Consider the following 13,387-nt stretch of genomic DNA (forward strand, 5'->3'; position numbering starts at 1 on the left):
CACTTAAGATAAGTAGATTTTAATTCAACAAGATCTTGGGAAGGAGTATGTCATGCTGTGGAACCACCCAGGATCCAAACACGTAAATTATGTTGTCATGAGGTAGAAGCTTGGAAGATACACCTCCCACCCCATGTGTGTGTGGGGGGGGGAGCTGGGGGTGGGCAGGCGGGTGGGTATGTGCACGTGTGCATGCATACGAGCTTTTGTGAGGGACGGGGTGCATTTTTCAGTCTTTTTATGTGGCTGCCCACTCTCATTGCCAACTCTATTTTGTGAGAAGTCATTGACACTCATGTGAATTATATTAATGTCCAAATTAGAGTACCCCTTGCATGATACACAGATAGAGGTGTGATTCTCTTACTTGGGCACAAGAATTGGTTTATTATTGTGTCACATATTCTAAATGCTTTATAAGTTAATAGTTCTAATTTCTATGACTTGGCCAGAGTTAGTGTCTTGTAAACATTGATCACTGGTACACTGCATAAGATAATTCAGGTTTAAAACTTGACAGAAAGGAATGTTAGTTCATTTCTTAAATAAAGTTCACAAACAACGCATTTAATTTGCAATATACATATATTTACATCTCTTACAAAATATTTTCTTTTCATGAAATACTGTTGCAAATTACTTTACAATTACTCTTCATTACAATATATTTACAACATTTATGTCTATACTAGCTTTCTGTGTGAGATTCCCATTATGCTGGAGCATAACATATTTATACAAAACTGTAGCCATAAAGTACATTAAAAAAAAAACACACACACACAAAATATCTACACAGGCACAAATATGTTCATATAGTTAAGAGAACACTTTAGTGAGGTTTTGGTTTGTGTCCATCAACATAAAAGTTTCGGGTTGCTTTTGGAAGCTGAAGAACCATGCCATCATACTCCTTCTTCAAAATTATCTGGCAACCTGATGATAAAGAAATGCGTAAATCAAACCAGTAAAATACATAATCATACAATAGTACATAAAACTAACATTTAGATGAGCTTGGACTAGATAGCAGAAGTGCCTGCAAAGCCTTAACTAATTAACTACATAACATTCCTGGAAATAAAAGAGCTGTTGACAGAGACCAAGCTCATTTCAGTTTCAGGTGTTGCTTTTTCTATTCATCGTCACTACATAAAAATTTGTATCTGAAACGAAGGGTCCAGTAATTGCCCATGTGAAATAGTAATAATATTTCTGTAAACACGTGTTAAATTCAGAGACCTTTAAAATGGTAACTATCTTATTTGCTTTCAAAGACTACACATACTTTACTTGTGATATCCAAAATACAAACTTATGTGCCATACATCAGGATTTAAAGCTCTTTCAAAATGTTGTTACTCGATTTAAGTGTTTTTGTTACAGTTTATGAAAGAGAGAGTTTGTTTCAACATGTGAACAATATTTTTTAGCTTTGTGTGTGCAGGATGAAGCAACAAAACTTGGCAACAAAACTTGCCAATTTAAAAGGTCAATGAAACAAAAAATATTGTATTTACATTCTGATTTCTGCTTTGCATTATTAATAACTGGAAATTTAGAATTACACTTTTATAAAAATTATATCGAGCAAATTACACCATTGTTTTAATCAAATTCTGAAGTTGCCGGTCAATTACAAACAGGCTACTTTTGAGCAAATGTTCTCCTTCAAAGGTACAAGAGTTCTCGGATGATTGGTATAAACAACGAGTTATAGATATCTCCATAAAGGTCACAAGTGGCTACATCAGGGGACCACACAGGCCACAGAAGATCAACCATCAAGTAGATCAGGCAACAAGGGAACTTTACTGCAAAATATGCATTACAGTACAGAATGGTGTGCCACAGTCACAAATCTGTTAAATACAAGGCAAGAAAGCTGTTATCTTGTTCACAAATCATAGCATTCACAATTACTGCATGGAGTTTTTTGAGAGAGAGAGAGAGAGAGAGAGAGAGAGAGAGAGAGAGAGAGAGAAATGATCTCCACCATCCAACAATGCACACCAAATTATTAAGCACTCTGAATGAACGGGCCCCTCCTGAAGTTTACTGGGAATGTTATCACTTTAATAGCAGATGATTTGTTTATTCACAGTTCCAGACAGATGAAAAGACATATTTTGAGGCAACTCTTCTAGCCATTCTTCACATGAATTTTGCCATGCAACCAAATCCTGTTCAGCACAGCCAACTTGTTTGGGTGGAAACTGGGGTCATCATGAAGAATCCGGCTCACAGAACAATCAGAGACAATGGGCAGCTGTATGCTTGCATGTCTAGCACTGAGGAGATCACAAAAATGACCGTCTCATTGCTTTGTCATCCCCCCTTGTCCATCGTATTGTCACCTCAAAGACTGTGGTAAATCTATTGCTCTTCTTCGTACATCTCCAGTTGCCTTAAGGTGTCAACCAACACAACAATTGACTACCAGTTAGGAACAGAATTTCAAGCAGAAAAATTCAGATGTACACGAAATGTACACTTAACAACAATCAACCGACCATTACACAAGTTGGCATCTAAGGAAAATGTGTGCTGCTTCCTTGTGCAATGAATTGTCGCTACTGAGGCAGGTGTTGTTGTTGTTGTTGTCTTCAGTCCTGAGACTGGTTTGATGCAGCTCTCCATGCTACTCTATCCTGCGCAAGCTGCTTCATCTCCCTGTGCTAACTGCAACCTACATCCTTCTGAATCTGTTTAGTGTATTCATCTCTTGGTCTCCCTCTACTACGATTTTTACCCTCCATGCTGCCCTCCAATGCTACATTTGTGATCCCTTGATGCCTCAGAACATGTCCTACCAACCGGTCCCTTCTTCTTGTCAAGTTGTGCAACAAACTCCTCTTCTCCCCAATTCTATTCAATACCTCCTCATTAGTTATGTGATCTACCCATCTAATCTTTAGCATTCTTCTGTAGCACCACAGTTCGAAAGCTTCTATTCTCTTCTTGTCCAAACTATTTATCGTCCATGTTTCACTTCCATACATGGCTACACTCCATACAAATACTTTCAGAAACGACTTCTTGACACTTAAATCTATACTCGATGTTAACAAATTTCTCTTCTTCAGAAACGCTTTCCTTGCCATTGCCAGTCTACATTTTATATCCTCTCTACTTTGATCATCATCAGTTATTTTTCTCCTAAATAACAAAACTAACTCACTACTTTAAGCATCTCATTTCCTAATCTAATTCGTGCAGCATCACCCAATTTAATTCGACTACATTCCATTATCCTCATTTTGCTTTTGTTGTTGTTCATCTTATAGCCTCCTTTCAAGACACTGTCCATTCCGTTCAACTGCTCTTCCAAGTCCTTTGCTGTCTCTGACAGAATTACAATGTCATCAGCAAACCTCAAATTTTTTATTTCTTCCCCATGGATTTTAATACCTACTCCGAATTTTTCTTTTGTTTCCTTTACTGCTTGCTCAATATAGAGATTGAATAACACTGGGGAGAGGCTACAACCCTGTCTCACTCCCTTCCCAACCAATGCTTCCCTTTCATGTCCCTTGATTCTTCTAACTGCCATCTGGTTTCTGTACAAATTGTAAATAGCCGTTTGCTCCCTGTATTTTACCCCTGCCACCTTCAGAATTTGAAAGAGAGTATTCCAGTCAACATTCTCAAAAGATTTCTCTAAGTCTACAAATGCTAGAAACATAGGTTTGCCTATCCTTAATCTATTTTCCAAGATAAGTCGTAGGGTCAGTATTGCCTCACGTGTTCCAACATTTCTACGAAATACAAACTGATATTCCCCGAGGTAGGCTTCTACCAGTTTTTCCATTCGTCATTAAAGAATTCGCGTTAGTATTTTGCAGCTGTAACTTATTAAACCAATAGTTCGGTAATTTTCACATCTCTCAACACCTGCTTTCTTTGGGATTGGAATTATTATATTCTTCTTGAACTCTGAGGGTATTTCGCCTCTCTCGTAAATCTTGCTCACCAGATGGTAGAGTTTTGTCATGACTGGCTCTCCCAAGGCCATCAGTAGTTCTAATGGAATGTTGTCTACTCTCGAGGCCTCGTTTCGGCTTAGGTCTTTCAGTGCTCTGTCAAACTCTTCACGCAGTATCATATCTCCCATTTCATCTTCATCTACATCCTCTTCCATTTCCATAATATTGTCCTCAAGCACATCGCCCTTGTATAGACCCTCTATATACTCCTTCCACCTTTCTGATTTCCCTTCTTTGCTTAGAACTGGGTTTCCATTTGAGCTCTTGATATTCATACAAGTGGCTCTCTTTTCTCCAAAGGTCTCTTTAATTTTCCTGTGGGCAGTATCTACCTTACCCCTAGTGATATGCACCTCTACATCCTTACATTTGTCCTCTAGCCATCCCTGCTTAGCCATTTTGCACCTCCTGTCAATCTCATTTCTGAGACATTTGTATTCCTTTTTTCCTGCTTCATTTACTGCATTTTTATATTTTCTCCTTTCATCAACTAAATTCAATATTTCTTCTGTTACCCAAGGATTTCTACTAGCCCTCGTCTTTTTACCTACTTGATGCTCTGCTGCCTTCACTATTTCATCCCTCAGAGGCAGGTGGTGAACACATTTCCTGATCCACCATATCAAATGAGACCACCCCCACCACTGACCAACTACAAGTCCCTTTACAGAGCCCCATTCAAATTGGCAGGTTTCATTGCCATACCCTGTACTTTGAAAGTACTCTCTGCAGCCACCCCAGCTGAAGTAGCAGACAACAACATCGTAGAATGAAATTTTCACTTTGCAGTGGAGAGTGCGCTGATATGAACTTCCTGTGCCAGGCCGAGACTTTAACTCGGGACCTTTGCCTTTCGCAGGCAAGTGCTCTACCAACAACATTGTATTTAATTTGCTACATCATCATTCACCCAAATCTTTTCAAATACTAAGAAACACAACAGTATACCAGCTTTTTTTATAAAAAATAATGCTTTACTATGCTTAGGTAACTGCAGAATTATCTATAGTTGAATTGTGTCAATACAAGTTAATATGTAAAAATTTACTCTACAAATTGAAATGTCTACAACTGATTATGAGGAAACAGTGTTAACAACAGTCAGTGTACTAAAAAGAGAAGCAGTCAATGGATAGAGGACAAATAAATTTTGGTTTCTAATCACACACTAGCATTGCACAATACAGCCTTCTTAACTGTTGTTGTTGTCTCCACATCGAAGACGCGTTTGATGCAGCTATTTAAACTAGTCCATCTCGCATAAGCCTCATCACCTCATATGAACTACTGCAACCTATACGCATTTTAGCCTGCTTATTGTAGCCAGGCTCTGGTCTCCCTCTACAATTTTTACACCCTATAGCCCCTCTCCATTAACAAATTAATGATTCCACACAACAGTATACCAGCTTTTTTAAAAAACTTAATGCTTTACTGTGGTTAGATAACTGCAGAATTATTTATAGTTGAATTGTGTCAACACAAGTTACTATGTAAAAACTTACTCTACAAACTGATTACAAGGAAAAAGTGTAAAGTACAGTCTTTCTAAGAGGGATTATATGTGTATACCAAAACAAAAAGCAATCTATGGATAGAGAACAAATGAATTTTGGTTTCTAATCACACACCAACATTGCACAATACAGCCTTTTTCATTTTTGTTGTTGTCTCCATATCAAAGACACCCTTGATGCAGCTATCTTGGCTAGTCCATCCTGCATAAGGCTCATCACCTCATAAGAGCTACTGCAACCTACATGCACTTTAGCCTGCTTATTGTAGTCTGGCTCTGGTCTCCCTCTACAATTTTTGTACCCCATAGCTACTCTCCATGAACAAATTAATGATTCCTTGATGCCTCAGGATGTGCCCTAATAAAAGATCCCTTCTTTTAAGCAAACCTTGCCATACTTCCTTCCCTCATCAATTTGACAGAGTACTTCTTCAGTAAAATCTGTCCCACTCATCTAATCTGCAGTATTCTTCTGATATACCATATTTGAAAAGATTCTCCTCTCTTCTTTTCTGAACTGCTTATTGTCTACATTTGACTTACATACAAGGCTACCTCCAGACAAATACCTTCAGAAAAAACTTCCTAATAATCAAATTTACATTCAATGACAACAAATTCCTCTTTCTCAGAGAAACTTTTTCTTACTATTACCAGTCTGCATTTTATGTCCTCTCTACTTCAGCCATCCTCAGTTATGTTACAGAATAAAAAGTAAAACTCATCTTCCCAGTCCTCTTCAATCACTGACAGAACAGGAATGTGGTCAATAAACCTCGAAGTTTTTATTTGTTCTGAAATTAAATTCAATTTCCAAATTTCTAATTGGTTTCCTTTGCTGTTTTCTCAGTGTACAGATTGAACAACATGGGAGATGGACTATTAACTGTCTCACACTCCCTCCTCATCTGCCACTTCCCTTTCAGGCCCTTCAACTCATACAAGCTGTACACAACCTTTCACTCCCTGTATTTCATCCCATCTGCCTTGAGAATTTCAAACAGTGTACTCCAGTCAACATTTTCAAATAAGTTTACAAATGTAGTAATAGTAAGTTTGACTTACTTCTGTCTATCTTCAGAAGTAACATCAACAGGGTGTATACGCGGACAAGAAAAAAAAATTCCCGGATTTTTCCCGGATTTCCTGGTTAAAAATACACTTTCTCCCAGATGAAAACACACTTTTTTGGAAAGATTTTTGATGTGCAGCAACATGTACGTATTATGGAAGCATAAATTGGAATTACACCAAACACCACGTTACTTTCGGAACCATTGTAATCGAGATTGCAATGCGCCTTTGTAAACCAGTCATATAGCTCATGTCACGCGATCTCACCAGCCGATGACAGCGGATATTCAGACCCCAAGACACGTGATATAGTCAGCTAATAGCAACATCACTGTTAAGTAGCGCAGATACACAAACAGGAAAAGTTAATGTTTTAAATTAAAATACATAGTGTTGCTACAGGAAAAGCAAAGCTTTCACATATAATATTGGTCTCTAAGGTTAATAAGCTGCAAGAGAAGCTAAGATTTCACACACAATGTTGATATTTTTTGCGCGTGTTACACTTTAAGATAGATCACACAAACGTGGCAGGAAAATTTTTAGCCGAGTCCAGTGACCTGTCCTCAAAGTTTTCCACAAATAAATTAGCTACCGCAGAGGAGAGAGAACTTCCCGTAGCACCTCATCAATTTGCTCATAGTGACGACATGAATGTCTGATCTTCTGGGCTCGAAATACTTCTAAATGGCTCTTCATCAAACACTCTGTGATTTAAGAAAGTCATCGTGCATTCTCGCACATAGTTCAACTTGGGTAAAAGGAAATTTACTTTGAAAGTAACGTTTTAGAGAGTGCCAGATAACAGGCGCCACCGCACTTTGGCAGTTACTATGATGCAGGAAGCCCATATGTTCGTACGTGTAGAACATTAAAAGATCTTACATTATGTCATAAAAGAAACAAGACATCAGAGGATACTCCAAGAGCATCGGAATTTTGTGAACCATATTAAAATGGCACATTTAAAGTGCACACTTAAAGAGCACATTCGTATGTCCAGATTCCCAATGAAGTAGGCCTCGACCTGATATTAAGCTTTTCAGTGTGGGTTTCGGGATGTACATTTTCTTGGAGTACCAGTACTGTATTAACTCATTTTTGATTCTTTATTATGGCATAATGCCATATGTGCTACAAGATGAAAACGTGTACTTGAAATGCAGCGAGCAGTTGAAATTAGCCAATAGTATGGAACTAAACACTTCGTTTCAAACACATTGAATGCGTTGTTCTACAAGGCGATTAATGCATGACTGTCAGAAAAGTGGAAATAAAATAAAATCTTAAACTAATAACATATATTAGCCTTCCGTAATTATGTGAATGTATTTTAATTCACTTGATAGCTCCCAGTCACAGAAATCCGTTTCGTTTTCATTTGACGTAAGAGCAGTAAACGAAGAGGAAACAGCAAAATCACTAAATGTAAACACGGGTCATGTGGAGACTACCCACTGCCCCACTATAACTCAGACTGCTCTGCGCATCAACCCCGGATCTACGATATTTCCGAACTGGGGCAATACTATGATAGTTTGTCAAACGTTTTGCTACATGAAAAATCGAAATATCGTTGTCTAATACTGCGTAAGCTGTTATACAAATAGTACCCAAGGCTTCTGTGGTTTCTCGATCTGATTACGTCTATTTGGTCACTGTCTGCTTGATAAAACAAAATAGGCCTTTCTAACACTGTAGAAATTGTAACACACACCAAATGAATGAGACTGGTTTGGTACAAATGGTCATTTTTATAACACGACAGAATATAATTCACGAAGGCCAACATACAATGCCTATTAAGTCTACTACAAGCAAAAGGCTTTATGTTAGAAAATAGTTTCACATTTCATTCATACGCTCCAGTTTCTCGAGCATGAGATCGAAAAGTAGTAGTACGAGATTTTTATATAAATTTGGAATCATCATATTGTTCCCTAATTTGTGTGATGTCCTCGTTTCTTCTCCTTCCTAGTTCTAACAAACAATTTTGTCATGACTAATTCTGGAACTATTCCTGCCTTTGTCAAAACTGATACGCCCATTAACTTCACTAACCCAGCCAGAATCACCGGTTTAGTTATCCCTGATTATTCTCCGGTTAGGCGTTGGTATTTTCGTACAAACCATTTTCTGCACTACTTCCAGAATAGAACTTAAGCGGCTGCTAGACGGGGACTGTACAACTGGCCCTTACTACTGTAGCGATCTGGCCAAAAATTTTCTGACAAAATTTCATTTTCTTGATACACCGAGAAGATAATACGTAAACTTTCTTACCTGTTATTTCTGTTAGCCGTTTATTTCCACTCTGGTAGTCTGACTATTGATTTCCCTAGTAATTATAAAAATGCTGATTATTTGCAAACCCAATCAACAACATAATCAGACAGCGATTGGCGATAACTCGTTCGGCTTCACTCCGCTCAGCAAGCATAGCCCGGTCCCCTTCTGCCTGCTGGAAATTTTATTTCTAGATGCGACAAGGATTCCCGTGACAGACATCACATACACTATGCACGCATCAAAAAATCAACTTATGATTCATTCGGAAATCAACTTACAGTGTGTTCAAAAACCAACAGGTACGCTTTTCAAAATCATATGAATAATCGATAGACCAACGTGCGGTGGATACTAGGAGCTTTGTGAAACAAGGTATTTTCTCCTTAAGAAAAGGAATTTGGCGACCCCCCCCCCTCCGCCATTCTCTCACGGGTCAGATACGTCGGTTTGCCCCCCCCCCCTTCCACCTCGCCATCATAGATCCGCGCCTGCTGCGTATGTGTGAATCTGGCAGCTTCAGCACGACGGTAAAATATTTCCCGGTTGCATCTAGCTGCTTGCTGCGACTGCTTACACTTATACAGCTAACAGCCGCATTTCTGTAGCCAGAAGGGGGAGAAGGTACAACTCATACGCCACTCAACTCCACATGCGCATGAGACCGCTCGTAACTGCTAAGACGAATCTGATGTAAAGAAATGCGACGTTACGCTCATTGGAGGCAATTTGTTGTTATGAAGCATTGCACAGTCTTCCTAAAGCCTTTGACACATTTTGCTGTTGGCAAACAGCTTGTATGAGCACTATGTTTTGTTGTTGTATACGGCACATTTCCTATGCAATTTATGTTTTATTTTCATATTTTTTCTCGTTCTCGTTCTATTGTTGCAGTATTATTCTGCAGTAGCAGAATACAGTAAGATCCTTTGTTAGAGTATCGATTCTTACCAAAAAAATTTAACTGGAAACTAAAACAACGAAAAATTCCCGGAATTTTAAAAAATTCCCTGGTTTTTCCCGGTTTTCTCCTGGATGAAGAAATTCCCGGGTTTTTCCGGGATCTCCCGGTTGTCCCGGGTAGTATACAGCCTGATCAAACAATGGAAAATCCAGGATGGAATGTAATAATATTATGAGAGGGAAAGTTGCTACTCACCATATAGCAGAGATACTATGACACAGATAAGCACAACAAAAAGATTTTCACACTTAAGCCTTTTGGCCAATGGCCTTTGTCAACAAAACACACACACACACACACACACACACACACACACACACACACACACACACACGCAAATGCAACTCACACACACAACTGCAGTCGTGTGTTTGAGTTGTGTTTGCTTGAATGTGTGTGTGTGTGTGTGTGTGTGTGTGTGTGTGTCTATTGTTGACAAAAGCCATTGGACAAAAGCTTCAAGTGTGTAAATCTTTTTGTTGTGCCTATCTGGCACTCAGCATCTCCGCTATACGGTGAGTATCAACTTTCCTTCTCATAATATTGTTCAATAGTAAGATATTAAATGAGTATCGCCTCACTTGTTTCTACATTTCATCAGAAGCCTAACTGATGTTCTGCAAGGTTGGTTGTAAACAATTCGTGTCAGCACAATTTTGTCATAGACAGACATGGTTGGAGACCATGGCTCTTATATACACACATCAAAAAATGTTTTGTGTCACCCAGGTTCCCAGAACCCCTGAAGATAGACGTTGACTGTGGATACTGAATCACAGACACAGTCCCTTTGACTGTTCAAAGATGTCACTAAACCTGCCCGAAGATGTAAACAACCATACATGAGCAACGCCTTATTAGACGGAGGGGGTCCAACAGCCGATCAGTTCCAGTCATTCCAACAGGAAGGAGGTACACAGCTCGTGTTGCTTGCAGTTCAACCACACCCAGACGGTCAGTACCACAGTTCGATCACGTCCTCATTGTTACTTTGTGTGAGGAAGGACTCTCAACAAGGGAAGTGTTCAGGCATCTCGGAGTGAACCAAAGTGATGTTCTTCAAACATGAAGGAGATACAAAGAGACATGAACTGTCAATGACATATCTCGCTCAGGCTGCACAAGGGCTACTACTGCAGTGGATGACTGCTACCTACGGATTATCACTAGCAGGAACCTTGACAGCAATGCCACCATGTTGAATAATGCTTTTCGTGCAGCCACAGGATGTTGTGTTATGACTCAAACTGTATGCAACAGGCTGCATGATGCGCAAGCTCACTCCCAACGTCCATGGCGACGTCCATCTTTGCAACCACGACACCATGCAGCATGTTTACAGATAGGCCCAACAACATGCCAAACGGACCGCTCAGCACTGGCATCATTTTCTCTTCATCGATGAGTGTCGCATATGCCTTCAACCAGAAAATCATCGAAGACGTGTTTGGAGGCAACCCGGTCACGCTGAACACCTTAGGCACACTGTCCAGCGAGTGCAGCAAGGAGGAGGTTCACTGCTGTTTTGGGGTGGCATTATGTGGGGCCGATGTACACTGCTGGTGGTCATGGAAGGCGCCATAACAGCTGTAAAATATGTTAATGCCATCCTCCGACTGATAGTGCAACCATATCGGCAGCATATTGGCGAGGCATTTGTCTTCATGGACAACAATTCGTGCCCCCATCATGCACATCTCGTGAATGGTTTCCTTCAGGATAACGACACCACTCAACTAGAGTGGCCAGCATGTTCTCCAAACATGAACCCTATCGAATATGCCTGGGATAGATTGAAAAGGGCTGTTTATGGACAACATGACCCACCAAGCACTATGAGGGATCTACACCGAATCACCGTTGAGGAGTGGAACAATCTGGACCAACAGTGCCTTGATGAACTTGTGGACAGTATGCCACAACGAACATAGAAATGCATCAACGCAAGAGGATATGCTACTGGGTATTTGAGGTACCGGTGTGTATAGCAATCTGGACCACCACCTCTGATGGTCTCGCTGTATGGTGGTACACCATGCAATGTGTGGTTTTCATGAGCAATAAAAAGGCGCAAATGATGTTTATGTTGATCTCTATTCCAATTTTCTGTACAAGTTCCGGAACTCTCGGAAACGTGGTGATGAAAAACTTTTTTTGATGTGTGCAAAATAAATTGTTGCCTGGTTGTTATTCACCATCAGCAATCTAATTTGTGTCAGTATTTTGCATCCATGACTTATTACGCCTATGGCTGGGTAATAGTGAAATCCTGTCAACATTTGTCTCCTTTCAATCTGGACATATAACATTCTTCTTAAAATCTGAGGGTATAATGTATCTTGCAGACTAGGAGGAGTTTGTGGGGCCAGCCATACCAAATGTAATCTACTGTAGCAACATGAGTGTACTATCATCCACCCTTATGCAATATTTGAAATATCAGCAGCGTGCTTGTAATTTGATTTGAGGCATTGTCATCAGAGCTGGTCACTGTCGCCAGCACGACACAAGGGAGTCAGTGTGTGTCGGGAATGGCATAACCACATAGAGATAGACATACTGTAATTAAATCACTTTTTGTGGAAATTGGCAATACTTCTACTAATGCTTTGCAGCAATGTGATTCAAGTATTGAGAAGAACTGGACCAAAGCATATGTTTTTAAGGAAATTTGTTGTACTTGCTAACAAATGGGAAGTGTTGTAGATCGCAGTGTTAATGTCCACCATAGCACTAAGAAACTTCAGTAACATGAAACTGATCTGTGCTTCTTGTTTATAGGGTTGGGTTGGGTTGTTTGGGGGAAGGAGACCAGACAGTGAGGTCATCGGTCTCATTGGATTAGGCAAGGAAGGGGAAGGAAGTCGACCGTGCCCTTTCAAAGGAACCATCCTGGCATTTGCCAGGAGAGATTTAGGGAAATCACGGAAAACCTAAATCAGGATGGCTGGACGCGGGATTGAACCATTTCTTGTTTATAAATGTGCTTACCAACAATATGGCAGTACTTATAATCTTTACCGCAGCACTAGATAAAAAAGTATTCTGAACTTACTCATAAAACAACGATCAATCAGAAATCAGTTCTGGGCACACACATACGACAGACAGTTATCACATGTAAAGTTCTACTGGTTATTTTCATTGAAGAACTTTCAGGATATACGCGAATGGATTTTCAAGTCAGTGATACATTATTCGGAACTCGCCTTGCTACCTGTGGAGTTAGTATACTTTCATGTACGTGCTGTTGCAGTGCGAACAGTGAATGGTTGCAGCCTATGCAGCATTGAAATGTGCATGACTGAGATAAACTGTGTCACGCCCTGACTAGACATTAGTTAGTATAAAAATGCACCCTTCACATTGTATTTCATAACGTGCAATGTACAGGTATAAATAACACCATCAAGTATCATAATAAAAACAGTACCATTATAACAAAGTATGGGGGCACTTACAGCAGTTTTCACACAATGTGCTGTCATCACAAACCTAGGAACTACTGTTACTCCAAGGGTCCGTGCAGTTGAAATGGGAGTAACCACAAGTAATGACACA

General features: G+C 39.7%; 1 protein-coding gene across 1 annotated transcript in view; it reads right to left on the minus strand.

Annotated features, from left to right (window-relative positions):
- Window positions 1-566: 566 nt before the first annotated feature.
- The window catches only part of LOC124595390 (adrenodoxin-like protein 1, mitochondrial), an 86,507-nt gene continuing 73,686 nt past the window's right edge, over window positions 567-13,387 (minus strand). Inside the window, exon 5 of the mRNA XM_047134113.1 lies at window positions 567-936. Within this exon, the coding sequence (XP_046990069.1) occupies window positions 833-936 (104 nt within the window). The 3' untranslated portion in view covers window positions 567-832. The remainder of the gene's footprint in view (window positions 937-13,387) is intronic.

Source organism: Schistocerca americana, chromosome 2 (assembly GCF_021461395.2).
Source record: "Schistocerca americana isolate TAMUIC-IGC-003095 chromosome 2, iqSchAmer2.1, whole genome shotgun sequence".
NCBI lineage: Eukaryota > Metazoa > Arthropoda > Insecta > Orthoptera > Acrididae > Schistocerca > Schistocerca americana.